The 17,488-nt window shown below is 41.2% G+C and overlaps 1 protein-coding gene across 5 annotated transcripts in view; it reads right to left on the minus strand.

The window, feature by feature from the left end:
- The window catches only part of LOC149202693 (uncharacterized), a 199,256-nt gene extending 182,025 nt beyond the window's left edge, over positions 1-17,231 (minus strand). Inside the window, exons 1-4 of one of the 5 annotated variants that reach the window (XM_089403208.1) lie at positions 16,927-17,206; positions 16,503-16,554; positions 16,160-16,318; positions 15,995-16,081 (exon numbers count right to left, since the gene is read on the minus strand). In XM_089403208.1, coding sequence (XP_089259334.1) covers positions 15,995-16,025 — 31 coding nt within the window. In that variant the 5' untranslated portion in view covers positions 16,026-16,081; positions 16,160-16,318; positions 16,503-16,554; positions 16,927-17,206. Of the gene's footprint in view, positions 1-15,994; positions 16,082-16,159; positions 16,319-16,483; positions 16,555-16,926 lie in introns of all 5 variants that reach the window. The other 4 variants (XM_089403205.1, XM_089403207.1, XM_089403209.1 and 1 more) reach the window with 4 other exon arrangements.
- Positions 17,232-17,488: the final 257 nt, after the last annotated feature.

The raw sequence follows: 17,488 nt of genomic DNA on the forward strand, positions 1-17,488 counted from the left end.
TATGACCTTTAGTGTATTTGCTATCACAACTGTAACAAAGCCCTTTTGCTCTTTTTTCTTCCAATTGTTGTGGTGTCAACCTTATAGGTTGTGGAAGACTAGGGGCAACAACGCTTCCATCTTTATAGTTGTGAGTGGTATGCTTCCTGGTTGCCATAATTTTGCTTTCCATTTTTCTTGCTAACCTGAATGCCTTTTCTAATGAATCAGGTTCCCAAAGGCGAACATCATGTTGGATATTATCCTTTAAAGTCCCTATGAACACATCAATCCTATGCTCCTCTAGAATATTTTTTACCCTTATGTTCAATTTTTGGAACTCCTCAATGTGCTCCATTATTGAACCCTTTTGTTTGAGACTTATCAATTGGCTAAAAAAAGTGTTGCTTTTTGTATCCTCATAATGTGTTGTCAATTCTTCCGTAAAAATTGCCCAAGTGATAATTTGTTTACGAGAGCAAAGCCATTGATACCATACAAACTGATTTGGTTCCAAATATAAAGTTGCAATACGTACCTTTTGTGTGTTTTGCACATTATTGAGATCGAAAAATTGCTCCATCTGTAATATCCATGTTGCGGGATCCTTGCCATCAAACTTCCTCATATCAATTTTTGGAATATGGTGGGTCTTCGATCCAACATTAGAGTCTATGAAATCATGATTAACATTTCTTTTGTTCGCATCATGAGTTTCCTTTACTACCCTTTCACCATTAGTAAGTATTTCTTGTAGAAAATTTGTCAAATCTGTCTTCAAATCTGTCATGCCTGTCTTCAAATCTATCTTCAAATCGTCCATCTTAGCTTCCACACCATTCATCTTAGCTTCCACGCCATTTATCTTAGCTTCTGTTAGCTTTTGTGAGAGTGACATTTGTTGCACTTGGTCTTGTAATTTTGATATATCATGTAGCATTTCTTCCTCTTCTTCATGAGTCATGCTAGAGCTTTCAGGTTGCTTACTAGGTGTTTGCATTTTCTTTCCTCAGGGCATCAATTACCGATAATAATGCTCTACTATGCCCTTTGAATTCCTTCAAAATAATTTTTCAAACCAAGCTTAAGCAAAAATTTAAAAAAAATCTACACACCTTTTTTTCACTTTGTAGGAGCTCGATATTGCCTCTGATGTATCTCTGTAATTTTAGATCATCCAGTTCTGAAATTGCGACCTGCAGTAGCCCTCTGTGTCCTCTTTCCAATGCCACCAGTCTGATCCAAATTGGATTCTCCAAGGAATAGTTATGCCAAATCTCCCACAGTGACCTGATTATAGACTAGTTCAGTAGAGCGAACTTGTACGACATGCCACGTGTCCCTGTTTCGACCTTTGGCTCTGAAAAATATATACAAGAAACTACAGTCCGTCCTCTTTCTGTACCTTCTTACGAAATTTCAATCCGATGCTCAAAGAGAGTTATGACGATTTTTGCCAGGTCACTTGTTCGAATATAATTCAGGAGTCTGCAAAAAGACCAACTTCCTCAGATCATATCTCCGCAAATATAGTGCGAAAAGCTCTGAAATTTGGACCCGAGGTTCAGTGCGATTTCGTCTCAAATGTTTTTCGCTTCTGAAATGTCGCAAAAAAAAAAAAAAAAGTTATAGCGAAAATGCCACGATGACCTATTTGGAGCAGCGAAACCCTAGAATCCAAAGCTCTAATACCAAATGTTATGAAACCAGCTCACAAAAAGATAGAAAAGATAGATCAACACCTTAGAATTCAGCCTCTTCGAGGGGGCAACCTCCTTTACATTACACAAATGAATGATTCCTTGATGATTCAAATGACAAAACCTCCTTTCTATATATAGGAGTCTAAGGATTCACAATATAACCCAGCCGACCTAACAATAATAATATAAAGGCACAAAAATAACAGTAGAGGGATTCTATGGGGCACAGTAATAACAATATGGGGACAATAGGGGCACAACAATATTAATAAGGGATACACCTACAATAGTAATGGGGTAATCACTAGTATTATAGGGACCTAACAACAGTACAACTCCACACACAAAGAATGATCTCACAGAAATGTTGATCTTGTGCCTTCATCCTCCTCTTTATAGATAGAATTTGAGCTTGCAAGAAGGTCTAGCTCAATTTAGAAGTTCGAGTTGTGATTGCGAGTTAACTAAAAGCTCTACTCATTCTCTCTCCAATCAACACTGAAGACTTAACTCGTTCTAACTAAACTTGTAATTGCCACCTCATCCTGTAGTCAAACTAAAGAAGACTCCATGTAATTGAAGCTTCAACACTACGCATGTAATCTTGATGACCATTCCAATAAACTAGAAATAAACTCATAGAAACTAACTTCTATCTCATGAAATCGCACTCATGCTAGAGAAAGACAAATTTGTGGTCTTCACTGGTTAAGGCACAAGCCTGAAGACCTTCTATCACTACATATTCAACAGACCAGAGCTAGAGTGCAACGAAAATTTCAACAATTCTTAAAGATCAAACCTCCTAGGCCAACACCGTGGATTGTCTTCATACTCTTTCCTTAGCTTCAAGCTCAAATAACCAATGGGCCGAGATGCAATGTTATTAGCAAAGCCAGGCCGCTATCTATCTAGCTCCCTAACCAAAATTAGACTTGCTTCAACAAGAAGAAAATTTTCAAGTTCTTAAGTATCCCTTTTTCCTTTGGAGCCCCCTCCAAGGACCTTCAGGAAGTTGTATTCCAACAAGTTAAAAAGCAATTTGACAAATGGATCACTAAGCCATTGGCACTAGCTGCCAAATTCCAAATCTACACAAAAATCCTAGTAGCCACTCATGTACTACTCCTCTCTAGAGTGCCATCACTTGTATTCTCATCTAGGAAAATCCCTTCACTCCTTGGCTACGATAGATCAAAGCAAGGGATTTCATCAAGTTAACTAGGAGTTGTGTTGTACCCCAAGGGAATGTGGGGCCTGAGCATTATGAAAAATTGGCTCCAAGCCCATGTCTTGTGTGCTAAATGAATCATTAGATTTATTGATGAAAATGAGACTTGCAAGTTCCTTCTCAAATTTCAGGTTGGTTGAGGAGCCCCCTATGGGAAAGCTTCCTAGAAAGTGCTTCCCTTGGAGAATTTTCTAGTCATTCTTCCTTTGGTCAAAACCCAAAGTTCTTTTGAGATTCAAAGCATTTGGAAGGCCTAGGAAACCATTAAGCTCTTTTTGGCATGGCAAGAGCCAACTTTTCAAATAGGCTTTTCATTCATCTCTCACTAATTTTGGTGCTCTACTTATATATGCAAATGGAAAAGCCTCAACCCAATCTCCTTGGTTCTTGGCTCATAGGCTATATAGAAAAGGAATCTACATGGTGAAAGATTTAGTGGGTACTCAAAGTCGAACCTAAATTCCCTAGGCTAATTTGATGCTCAAGTTCCACCAGCCAACTCATATAAGATTGTTTTGGAGTGTATATGAAGTTTGATTCTTGAACATTGTTCTTTGAAACTTGGCTTCCCTACACCGAGAGTTTGGTGGACGAATTGGAAGTGGGGCAAGGCCATGAATTTCATGAAATATAAGCCAACCATCAGATATAAGTGGCTCCACTCAAAGTCATCCACAAAGGGTTGACTAAATAAGCTCTAGATATTGACATATAGATAGAAAACCTAGCTTTTCAAGCTTCACAATATCTAGAAGCCTATTTTAGAACCTAAAAAAGCATGCTTTACCCAGTGTCTTGCCATGTGGGGGTTCCTTTTAAATAAAAGATTAACTTACCTATAATTTCACAATCAGCAATGTCCTCATTTCAAATCGCCTAAACCCTAAAGCATGTGTTTTGGTTTTGCCCACAAGACAAATTTGCCTGGGCATAGATGGAGCCTCTATGCCAACAATACCTCCCTACCTATTTGTCTTGGCAAAATACCTTGCTTGGAAATCGACTATCATGGGCTCTAGATTTCTATTCTACTTAGTTGCTTATTAGGGTTGAAGTTTTATTTTGGCTATGGAAAAGAGAGTTCTATTGATATGATGGTGTGTCTAATTATGTCATCACATCAGGGTTCTATTGATACAAGGTTCTATTGATATGATAGCAGTTTGATCTACGCCAACATGTCTTTGTAGATTGATGTGCAATCATGAAAAGTGTGCTTGGAAATGGAGCACCTACAACAACTTTCGGACGATTGACATAGGGCTCCTTGCACTACAATTTGTGTGCCTTGTTGCCCAAAGCCTCACCTTCTTGTCCTACTTCCACAAGTTCTTCAACAGGAAAAACCTTAACACTCACCTGATAAACTGATCGGGGAATATCATGTGTGTGCATCATCTCCACTGCCCTGCCTCAATGTATGGACAAAGCTTTCTCAACCCTAACTCTTCCAATTTCATTGGGGAATAGACCCTAGGAGGATATTAATGAAATGGACAATGGTGCAGCCCATAGATGTTGCCTACAACTCACTAGATGGTGCCCATCCCAGATGATCGTGACCAATCCCCTCAGTAGCTGGGGTTAAAGTTCAATGTTGTTGTTTTATGATGTTACAGTTTCTCTTTTGCAGAGGATGTGCACTTCAATACTCTAGGTGTTTTGGCATAATCCAACGTGTCTTTTACTCTTAACACATGGGTGTTTTGGCAATCACCAACCCTTGATTACGATGTATTTTTCTCTGCTCGCGGAAGGCTACTTTAGCTGTCCACTCCCTTCTTTTTCTTTTTCTTCTAAATACTGATATCATTAATAGTCAAAGGAAGCTTTTTTTTAAATAATAATAATATGCATATACATAGTGTACATTTGTATCAAGTAATTATAACATGATAGTGACTTGAATCTTGACATGACATCGTCACCAACATGTAATTACATAACCATTAATGTAATTAATCGTCACATGGTTTAACCATCATAACTGCATGAAGGTGCTATAAATGATCTAATTAGAGATGATAAAAGGTGAAAAAGTGTAGTAATAAGTTTACATGGGCAGTCTGTCTCATGCTCACCATGTGTGGTATTATTGCTGCAACAACAAGAAAATATAGCGTTTCGTAGTCTCTCCACTATCATGTTTCCTTTCTATGTCTGTGCATTCTGAATAGTAAGAAACAATCAAGGGGAGTGAGGAATTCAATGCCAAACCTTATTTCATATTTGGAAGAAGTCAAGTGTGTCAGGTTAAACTTTCAAGTTGCAATTAGCCTTCAGTTGCATCTAGTCCAATTATACTTTCCTCACTTCATACCAAAGGGGAGGTAGAGGAAGCTTATGAATTTGCATATAGGCTAGCCTTCGAAATATTTTCCATCCAATGAAACTGTGATCTTGAGTCCAAAGGAACTTGGATTATATATATTTGTCTTGATAAGCTGCTTAGCATTGCCAATATTTATGACCATATTCTTCCGCAAGATCAATCGAACTTTAGAATGGCCAACTAACAATATCTGCTGCTGTCATTGGCCTTTCTGTGCTGAATTTAACATGATTGACAACCAAAAAGATGTTGAAGTTTCTAAGTCTACCAGTTAGAAACCCTCCATGCACTTTACTGATTTATTCCTACTTACTTGGATTATATATATTTGTCTTGATAAGCTGCTCAGCATTGCCAATATTTATGACCATATTCTTCTGCAAGATCAATCGAACTTTAAAATGGCCAACTAACAATATCTATTGCTGTCATTGGCCTTTCTGTGGTGAATTTAACAAGATTGACAACCAAAAAGATGTTGAAGTTTCTAAGTCTACCAGTTAGAAACCCTCCATGCACTTTACTGATTTATTCCTACCTACTTGTTCCGTTACTTAACAAGTTATTTACAATGTAAATACTGAAAATAAACACTAGTGCATGCTCAACATATTACAGATCATCAACTAAAGGAAACAGATACAAGCACACAAAATGACACCGTTATTTTTGAACCAATGTCCCCGGAAAAACCCAATGCAGGAAAATCGGTGCAGCTATCTGAGGGTTTTCTTATTAAGCAGTTTCAGAGTACAATCTGGGTGCCAAATCCGGCGTACCCAACAGAGAATGCCCTTGGCAATAGTACCTCTCAATCTGAGACAGATGTCTCGGCTGAAACCCTGGATAAACCCTTCGGCAGCTCCTCAGCTCCAATCTGCCCTAGAAACCCCAGCGTCTGCCTCTCTGGACTACGTCAGCCTCTCTCTGCCCAACGTTGGCCCTGCGTCACCCTGAATAGGCCTGTGTCAGCCTCAGGAGGCCCTACGTCAGCCTTCTAGCCCTCTACGTCAGCTACGCTGGCCTCTCTGAAGCACTGCGCAACTCCTGGCTGCCTCTGCGTGAGCCCTGGCTGCTACTGCATCACTCTCTCTGGCTCTTCCGCTGATCTCCCGGCACTATCTTTGCCTCTCTGTCTCTCTGTACTCACTGCCCCTCAGCTGCAACTCTGATCACTAATTCTATCTCTCTTAGCAAACCCCGCTCTAGAGAATAGAATGACTGATCAATTGGTGTACTCTCCAAGTGACCCTCAAGCCTCCTTTAATACTTTTCTCGTTGACATATCAACGGCCGAGATTAAGTCCCTAATCAACGGCTAAGATTAGATCTGGCTTGATCCATGGCTTTTGGACCATTCTAACACAGTTTTATATTAATCCACATTAATATTTTAATTTCCCTAAGTTTAGACTTAGGAACTCCATTAAAAATATTAATTATTTTAATATTTCTCAAACTGTTTAGAATTTGCCCAAACCCTTTCTGGGTATTAGAGATCTCATGTGCCCCAACCTCTCCACCAAATTTTGCGGCTAGAGCACATCCGATGCTACCCCAAATCAACACTTCCTCTTAGCGAGGACTGTGCTCTAGCAATACTACTCACTGAGTATCACCCTGATCATCCGGATTCGGTCCCTATGCTAATGCTAAGCCTGCTGCCCAACATCCTTTGCATTGTTGCATCCTATACTGCTACCCATGGCCCTGCCACTGCCACTGCTGCATTCGTACTGCAACTCCCTCTGCATCCGTGCTGTTGTTGGTCCTTTCTCCCAACACTGCATTCGCACTGCAATTCCTCTCATCACGCTGCATCGTGCTGCCCACTGTTGCACTGCAACTCAGTTACTGAGAAGTAAGTAACTGATCTCCCAACTCTGACCTCTCTGTTGGGCTAGAGACACCCGCTGATGTTGAAGCTCCCTCTGCCGCTGACAAGTGCTCCCTCTCCGACCTCTGCACTGCTGCAACAACTCCCTGCATTTCGCACTGTTGCACACTTCTCTGTGCCATCCTGCACTGGTGCAACACTCCCGTGCCTCTCGCAGCCTGCTAGCCTTGCGCTGTCCTAGGAATCCTGCACTGTAGCTCTCTCTGTCGCTTCATCCGCATCTGTCTCTACCCACATCCGCCAATCCTGCTACTCCTCTTTGGGGCTCTCGTAGCAAGGTCTAATCCAAGAGGCTGGGTACCTCGAGGATCCTGCCCCTCATCGCCTGTAATCCGCCTAACTATAGCTCGATGTCTCCCCACTTCCGCTCAAGTGGTGCGTGTGCACTCATGGCACAGTCATCGTCTATCTCCACTTCCTTCTCTGCCCTTGCTGGCGCTGCCTTAGTCTCGAAAGACTCTCCCTTACTCTTCTTCCTAGGACACTGAGTCGCATAATGACCCAGCTCCCCACAGTGGAAGCACGTGATCTTAGAGAGATCCTTCTTCTTTCGTTTTTCTTGCTTTCCCTCAGATGCTAGGGCAACATCTTCCTCCTCCTCCTTATTGACTCTGATCCCCTTACTGTTGCTTCCCACCTTTGTCTATCGTCTAATCTCTTCTTGGCAAACTGTCGCCCACTTCTCCTCCCAAGGTGGAAGGGTCCCTCTGCCCAGCATACTCTGGACAAATACCTCCCAGTCTTCTGAGACTGCATTCAAGGTTGTTCTCACCATCAATTCCTGATCCGGCGTGGCCCCTATGGAATTCAACTGATCTCGGATCTCATTCAGTCCAACGAGGAAGGTGTCGACTGGTTCTCCCTTCTTCATCTGATATGACGTCATCTAATTCTCTAGTAACATTCTTCTCTGCACAGAAGTATGTTGGTACAATTTCTTTAGGGCCTCCCACATCTCATATGTCGTTTCCTTCTCGACTATGTGTGGTACTACATGGTCCTTGACCCTGTCAAGGATGATGCTCTTAGCCCTCGCCATTGCCTCTGCGTACTTGTCATTAGCAGTTGGGTCAACTGGGATAGCTATCGTCCTCAAGGCGAAGTGCTTGACACGATTTCTGTCAAGTACAAATAAGATTTTGGCCTTCCAGACTGTGAAGTTTGAGGCTCTGTCCAGTCTGTCCTAGTCTCTTACTCCGTGTAGTGCCATGCTGCTCTTCTACTTCCCTCCTAGAAGTTCTCGATGTGACTCCCTCTGAGTCTCGATTTCCCTCCTGGAAATCCTTTTGTCGACGTCGAGATGCCCCCTAGTCTGATCGTCTGTGCAACCGCACCACTGAACCGGATTTCTCGGCTAGAAACCCTCGGTAGCAACTCCCTCTTCCTCGGCCTTGCCCTGTCAAGTACTGTTCTGACTATAGTACCCCACCAGCTCCACTCTGCAACTTTCGCACAGCCTCCTAAACCCCAACAACCTGAAGGTGAGATCTCCTAGGCTCTACGCAATCCCGGCACCAGCAACTCGGCCTCCTCAGCCAACTGCGTCACAGCCCTCTGCGTGGCTCTACGTGAGCCTCCCTTTGCCTCCCTTGGCCTCTGTGCTGCCTCTTCCTGGCTCACACTTGATGATGCAGGCACTGCGTCACCCTTCCCTTGTTGTTGTTTCTGCTAATAACAGCTTCTATCACTCAGGACAACGATTTTCTGCTGCTATTGCTCCACTCGGCTGATGTCCTCAATTCTCCTGTGATCTACAACCATGCTCTGATACCATGTTGAAGTTTCTAAATCTACTAGTTAGAAACCCTCCATGCACTTTACTGATTTATTCCTACCTACTTGTTCTGTTACTTAACAAGTTATTTACAATGTAAATATTGAAAATAAACACTAGTGCATGCTCAACATATTACAGATCATCAACTAAAGGAAACAGATACAAGCACACAAAATGACACCATTATTTTTGGACCAATGTCCCCGGAAAAACCCAATGCGGGAAAACCGGTGCAGCTATCTGAGGGTTTTCTTATTAAGAAGTTTCAGAGTACAATCTGGGTGCCAAATCCGACTTACCCAACAGAGAATGCCCTTGGCAGTAGTACCTCTCAGTCTGAGACAGATGTCTCGGCTGAAACCCCGGATAAACCCTCCGGCAGCTCCTTAGCTCCAATCTGCCCCAGAAACCCCAGCATCTGCCTCTCTGGACTACGTCAGCCTCTCTCTGCGCAGCGTTGGCCCTGCATCACCCTGAATAGGCATGTTCAGCCTCAGGAGGCCATGCGTCAGCCTTCTAGCCCTCTACGTCAACTACGCTGGCCTCTCTGAAGCACAACGCAGAGCTTGGCTACCTCTGTGTGGCCCTACGTGAGCCCTGGCTACTACTGCGTCACTCTCTCTGGCTCCTGCGCTGATCTCCCTGCACTATCTCTGCCTCTCTGTCTCTCTGTACTCCCTGCCCCTCAGCTGCAACTCCGATCATTGATTCTATCTCTCTTAGCAAACCCCGCTCTAAAGAATAGAATGATTGATCATCTGGTGTACTCTCCAAGTGACCCTCAAGCCTCCTTTTATACTTTTCTCGTTGACATATCAACGACCGAGATTAAGTCCCTAATCAACGGCTAAAAGATCTGGCTTGATCCATGTCTTTTGGACCATTCTAACACAGTTTTATATTAATCCACATTAATATTTTAATTTCCCTAAGTTTAGACTTAGGGACTCCATTAAAAATATTAATTATTTTAATATTTCTCAAACTGTTTAGAATCTACACAAACCTTTCTGGTATTGGAGATCTCATGTGCCCCAACCTCTCCACTAAATTTCGTGGCTAGAGCACATCCGATGCTACCCCAAATCAACAAAAGACACGTGAAGGGGTGTGCCTTTTAGGTGGTACCACCTTGAAAAGTTGCGTGGTTCAAAAATTGAAATTTAATCTTTTTGACCCTAACCACAATAACGAGGATGAGAAAAGGACAAATCATAAGGAGAAATGAGGTCCCTTGCCCACCCAAGGATATAGTTTGATGGTGCAGCTAAATGTAACCTAGGGAAAGAAGTAGGGGCATAATCAAAGATTATAATGGCAGATTATTTGCCATATACCCCGCGTCTCTGGATTCATATACCAATAATCAGTCAAAAAAGGAAGCCTTGATGGGAGGCATCAGACTAAGCCTAACTCTGGGCTGCAAATGTCACATTTTTTAAGGTCATTTAACTGTAATTAATAAATTATACACTTCTTATATGATGTAAACAAGGATCCTTCATGGCACCTTAAAGGACAAGTGATAAAATGTAAAATAAGCAATTAAAAAATTTGATGAAGTTTGCTTTCAACATGCATAAAGAACAACAACCAGATAGCAGAATGGCTAGTTAAAAGGGCACTTTTGGAAGGAGAAAAAACTCAAAAGTCAAGTTTCCCTATGAGAGCCGTGAGCAGGGAAATTAAAACAAGGAATGAAAGAAATTCTTTACTGATACCCTTTAAAGTTGGAAATATCCCCAGACAAACCTTGGAGTGTTTTACCTTTTAGTTTTCTTTAAAAAGTCATCATTAAAGTTGACTAGACTTGTAAAGACAGATATCCAAAAGGGACAGCCATGCCACCTTTTCACATCAAGGTAGTCAAGAATTTGCCATCATTTCAAATGGTGACAAAGATGATTGAGGAGTAATGGTGAATCCTAACAAGCTCAAAGCAATGAAGGCATTGTCATTTCAGGAAAGGATAGACAGGATTGGTTCAATATATTTTGCATGACCCGGACAAAACATTTTTGCTTTGCCAACAAAACTAAAATGGGAGGTCCATGAAACTCTCACCAGCATAGGAGAAAGCCAAAAGAAAGAGACTAATTATTGGAAAAAGTATAGGAAGATTTGTCAGAAGAGATTGAAATTTTAACACAGCATATTTGGCAGTTAAAGAAGGCTGAGGCAGAAGGAAAGAAGGGCAGGATTAGGTTGTCGAAAGCCATTGGATTTCCTGCCCAGATAATGTAGAAATGCGCCGAGGTTCTGTCAAAGTCTCTCATGAATTTGGAATTGGGGATTACCACCAATTAGAATATCCTGCTTGTAGAGTATTATATGAAGTCGGTCTGCATTGAATAAGACATCCCAGTAACCTAGAGTAACCAACCAAGCAGCTCCAAATAAACAGCATGATGCCCTCCATCCTGTTTTTAGATATTGTTTGTGGTCTTCAGTTAAGTCAATTTACTATTTTTCTTGTTATGTGTCCAGTCAGCGTAGCAGGGCATTAAAGGCCATTGGAAGTTTGATATTAGTATTCTCGAAGCCATGATTCCAACAGTAAGTGACTTCTAACTCCAATTTTGGGTCCAGATTGTTGTAAAGGCTCTGTCCCGATCTTGATAAAAGTCTCAAGAAATAGAAAGACAGATCGGTTATCAGAGTATTGTCATATCGGAGTGCTGTCAAAGCAAAAAGTCTCAAAGCTCTTAATGCAGTTTGTAAATCATGTAATACTTCAATTTTATTAAAACAAACTCTTCTTTTCCAACAAAAGAGAAGGGATGAGAAATTGAAGAAGTGGTCTAATGGTCAAATTTTTGATAGGGGGAGACAGAGATGTTAAAAGAATAGACATAGCTCTTCTTTCCACTGGTAAATTTAGATTTCAAGAAGATAATGCCCTGCCAGTGAAAGTTCTGGACCAGTATCTTATTTGTGTTTGCCTTCGTTGAGGGGAGGGCTCAGTAGCTTATAGCTGAAATCCAAGCTAAGCTTATTTTTAATTACTCACATCTTAAAATCCCTTGCTTTATTGAGAGAATTAGGAGTATTTGGATGCATTTTTTGGTGGGAGAATGCCAACGCCCAAACCATCAAATGCATCAAGCGATATGGCTCGCAGGTAGTTGAATTAGAAATATGAGAGAGAAACATTATGGGGAAAGACTACTCAAAGTTAAACTGACCTTGGAATCCGTATTGAAGATCTCTAAAGCTAAGAAAGCTAAAGGTGCAAAAACTTGAGCAAGGCTCAACTTGGTTAAGGAGGGGTATAAAGGCACTAAATTATTCTTTCAACCCCTAAAGCAGAAGCATATGGCTGCAAATGGTTTTCCTTTCAAAATTGACAAAAGCTAGCTCACAAGACACCAACAGATATTAGATGAATTTGTTGCCCATTATAGGCAAGTTTTCCTTGTGAACTGGCCTCTGAATGCACAATGGTTTGCCTTGAATGAAAGCCTTCCAGTTGTTCTAGCCAAGCTTTCACCTAAATATAGGAATGCCTGTGAATTCAATCTCTCTTTCAAAGAGCTTGAGCTTAATTTGGATGGTAGGGTTAAGGCAAAGCCGCGAACCTTAAGGAGCTGCCTTATGAATTTTATAAATTAACCTGGGATTTCACTGGCCCTGGCTTGATCCCCACTGAAGGTGTATGACAAAGCCCTTTAAGTTAATACCTTAGGCACTCTAATCAATCAGGGAAACACCAAGTTGATCCCCCAAAATTAGGGATCCTAAGCCAAAGATCCAACTGGAATTCCTTCACCCTTTGACACTTGCTTATTAGATTTTAACTAAAGCTTTTGAACAATCTACCCAAGCCAGGGTAGATATCGCTTGGACAATCTCTTAGTGATCTGGGAAGGGATGCAGAGGACCAGAAATCTGGCTACTAAATACTTTTCATTAAAATTGATTTTGAGAAAGCCTGTGACAGACTTGTGTGGTCTCCACACTCTTCCCAAATTCCTCAGCTAGAATTACTTTGATGTTTGAATAGATGAATCTTAGAGATTGCCTTTGGGCTTTAAATGTCAATTAGGCAAGGCTGCCCTTGTGCACAATCTCTATGTCTTAGTTGGCAAGGTTGCCTTGTGCATCCACTCTCTATGATTTAGTCATTGGTGCTTTAGGTTACCATGTGGTGCTTAAAACCAACAGAGGTCTTATATTAGGGATTTATCTTTCCCACTCTAAAAGAATAATTGATGAATGGCCATTTTGCACATGCTTCTTTCCTCACAATCCAAATGATGGGGAAATTCTAAACAGTGAAAAACACGAAGTATACTTGCTCCTATTACCACGCCCAGACCACACAAGACCTCCCACCCCTGATCACTCAGAATCAGTGTTCTTGTATGAAGACAAGAAATTTTCAGATTCCATAGCGTCCTCTCTGGTTTCTAGGCCACTCTTATTGTTATGTAGATTTTTGTCCTGGCTATGAAACGGAATTGGATTATTGGCAACCCAATAAGTGTGTGACCCTTGCTGCTAGAATCCAAGTTTGCACAAAGATTCTAATCAGGATATTTCCAATTTATTAATCCTCTTGCCTGTGCCCTTCCAAGAGGGTTTACAGTTAGTTGACCCCTATCTCAAGAACCTTTTCATGATCATCACGAGAAGGCAAGAAAGGCATTGTCAGAGTTAACTGGGACATCCGTTGTGCTAGCAAAGAAGGGTGCCAGAGATCTATTGACATTGCTGAGCAGGGTGTCACACCCTAAATAACGTACATTGTTAGAGCCATCCAAGGCAACAAAAGCAGGAAAATGCTAGTAAGACACAATCTTACATCCTGCTCTCCAAGCCTCTCATCATGAATGTAGTCACTTTGCCAACACACATTAGAGTGGTAGGTATTGCACTTTTTCAAAGCGTATTGGTTGTCCAAGAAAAGCACAAGCCCTTTCTCAATTGGAGAGGCTGAGAGTCCATCAAAGGCTACTCAGCGAGTCAGTTGTCAATTCAGTGGGCCAAGAATTTTGCCCACAATAATAGTTGTCTGGTAGATTATCGCTGATTCAAAGCCAAACAGTTTTAATAAAAAAGGCCTTGGTCTTGTCTCAGACCTATATGATAAACAAAAACACAACTTAAGAGCTTAGAAAATCTTAAGCAAAAATTAGTCTCGAACCTCTTCACAAATTCAGCTTTCAAAGAGTTTGTGAGCTTCTACCTTAAGACATCTTTTCAAAAATTGCAATCAAGGATTATGTCAATTGGTGGAGCAACTTGGCTAGGAAATTCTCCAAGCCCCTCTATCCAAATCTGCCTGGACATGGGTCTCCACCGTTTCCAAGCCCTCCTCTAAGAGCAGCTAACCTGGTCAGCAGCATTGTTAAGCGGCAGGCATCCTTGTTAAAAGGCACCAAACTCTGGTCTATGACTTTCCATCCTCCCTAGAAACTTTTAAAGGTGGAAATTGTTTATTATATTAGAATTTAAGACACGTCATAACAACTAACAGTGTTATTTTGAATTGTGCGTGGAGCAGGAATCTTTGTTAAAAGGCACCAAACTCTGGTCTATGAATTTCCATCCTCGCTAGCAACTTTTAAAGGTGGAAATTGTTTATTATATTAGAATATAGGACACATCATAACAACTAACAGTGTTATTTTGAATGATGCCTCTCCACAGCTGAGTTTTAATTAATTTTTCAGAGTGATGTGATCCAGTTTTGCAAATCTGTATGTATATCAACAATGTGCAGCTCAAGCTCAACCATTTGGTGGAGCTCCCGGAACATTTGGGATCAGTACCATGTGCTGCAAGTAGAGAGCCCCCACCCCAAAAGCAACAACCTCTGCACAGAGATTTTGACAAACAAGCCAGAGAGATCAGATCCAGAAAGAGGTTCTCCAAGCAGGCAATCGACGGCAGGGATGCATGAAGTGCAGATTTCTGATGGTTGGCCCATGTCATCCCCATGGGAAGGAGATCTTGGCAATGACACAGGGTGTCGTGTGGATATGGGTAGCAGGTTTTTCAGAGGGATGTGATCTACTCTATCCTTGAGTAAAATCTGTATGTAGTCCAACAAAGTGCAGCTCAAATTTAACCATTTGGTGGAGCTCTTGGCACATTTGGGATCAGTGCCCTGTACTGCAAATAGAGAGCCCCCACCCGAGAAGCAATAACGATCGGATGGAAAAGATTTTGACAGACAAGCCAGAGAGTACAGATCCAGAAAGAGGTTCTTCAAGCAGGCAATCAGCAGCAGGAATGCATGAAGTACAGAATGCTGATGGTTGGCCTATATAACCTACAACGGTAGTAAATCCAGGGGGGTAACACAAGGTGGGGTGTGGATATCGGTGGAGAGATGGTGGTCTAGTGATCCGCCTTCTAGAAAAGCTATGAACCACTATGATAAATTGCTGATTCAAAGCCAGTGGGTTAGCTCAGTGATTGAGTGGTTTGAACCTTATGCAGGAGGTCTTTGGATCAATCCCCCAGGCTGGCTGCCTCTGTTGAATGCATCACTCAACGTCCCTATTGGGTTAGGCGACATAACCAGTGCCAATGGGTTTACGCAGGGTACCAACCGTGAAATGAAGGGAAGAGCCCAGGGATTTCCCTGTGAGATTTTCCCTGGGAACAAAAATAATTGCATTTCACAGCTGGCTACAGTTAGGGGCTTAATTAGGATTTATGATTCTGGACACTTAGACATTGGACTTCAGTCCGGATTCTGGTTAATTTAAATAATTTGCTATTATATGACTTTCGTAAGATCGATTTTGTTTTCTTTTTTAACTTTGCAGACCGGTGGTTTAGGATATTAAATTTTCAAGTATAAGGTCGACCTTTGGCTTGTCCTTTACACAGGTGTGCCCCCAAAATCCATCCGTATTTGGGGGTATGGTGGTGTCGTTAAATCATATTAACTTTTCAAAACAATCGAACTATCATTTTAAAAGTTAATTTTTCCTTCTCTCAGAGATTCAGCATAACAAAGGAGTCTATAATTTTTTTAATTTCAACAAGAAGTTAATAATAAAACCAAAATAAGTACTTCTTATCCTATATCTGAGCGGAAAATGATAATCTAAAATTTTACCATAAACAGAAGGCTCTGGCACAGCACCCATTGCGACGTAATCAAAATTCCCCTATAACTTCGATTTTCTCACTCTCTAACATGTCCCTGAAATCATAACCTGTAAAATTAGCTAACATAACCAAGCGTGTCGGTTCAAAAATTTGCATCAAAAAGTCCACATACGAGAAGTAGTGAATGGCCACTGGCACCTATAAAAACAATAATACTGGCGAAGTATCGTGAGCTGAATCCGTTCCGAGTGATTTCTAAGCTGTTCCAAGCAAAATGCCTCAATCGCTGAGTCAATTGGCCTATAAAGCGCCAAACACAACAAAGAAAACACTGCACATGGAAAGGGACAAGAACTGCCAATCAGTTTGAATGCTTCGCTAAATAAAATTCAAGAAACCCAAATAACGATTCCATGAAAACAGCAATAAACAGGCAAAATTTGGTTGCCCGAGAGCATCAACTTCAGACGGGTTTGTTGTTAAAACCACTCGTGACATCAGAATTGAATCGTTACCCTCGTTGAGACGACATTCCATGTTCGATTCTAGTGATCACTCGAATGCAATCTGTCAATGTTTTAAAAGGTTCCTCTAAGTCCAGGATTGATAGAAACGACATATTTATTTGCCAAAACATATTTTGCAGATATTCCCTAATGGAAAATCATCAAGGGTTTCTCAATGCACAGGTTGCGGGTTCGAGACTGCTGGACTAAACGATCGAACTACAAACAAAATTAGACAGAATGTTCGTGTCATTAACGCTAGGAGGCATTCTCAATGCTATGATTTCTGTGAAACGCAGAAGATAAGCTTGAGCTGACATAATTTATAATAGGAAGAGGGGTAAAGAAACAGAGAGCTTAAGTGTGACGTTTGTATGTGAATCGGAATCGAAACTGGGTGTTTGAATTTGGCATAAACTGCATTTTGTGCTACCTTTCATGCAATGTTACTGGAGGTTAACACAGTCAGCGGACATGTTCGGTTCCTTCAAAATCAATATCCAGCTCCAATCCACTTCCATCTTTAGCAACCCTCGCCTCCTCCTCGTTTCTTTGATTCACCTTCGAAGAGATTTGTCTGAAATTGTCCCAAGTTTTGGCAGAAATAATTGGAGGAACAGTGTCCGGTGGAAACAATATTTAAATGGACCTCCTATGAGGTGTAGAGATCAAATGTCAACTAGTTTAGATGATACCTCGTGGCAGTTGATTGGTGAAAGAGATTTTTCTCCTTATTTTTTCTAAACTCTATGGAATTGTAAGACCTGATACGGTATCGTACATAAAGTATTTCAGAGTGGCTCTAATAGTGTAATACAATATCATATGTATATGAGATTTGATGGTTGAATTTTGAAGGGGATAAGGAAGAAGAACGAAATAATTTTAACTTCCTACAGAGAGTCTCGTCATCTGATTTTGTATTCAATTTTTGTACTGTACAACATGGTAATGAACCTTCTCAATTTTTCAAGAGTCCTTTCAATGAATAATTT

This window comes from Pinus tabuliformis, chromosome 2_1 (genome assembly GCF_031772625.1).
Source record: "Pinus tabuliformis cultivar Carrire ecotype Pingquan chromosome 2_1, CPIR1, whole genome shotgun sequence".
NCBI classification, from domain to species: Eukaryota; Viridiplantae; Streptophyta; class Pinopsida; order Pinales; family Pinaceae; genus Pinus; species Pinus tabuliformis.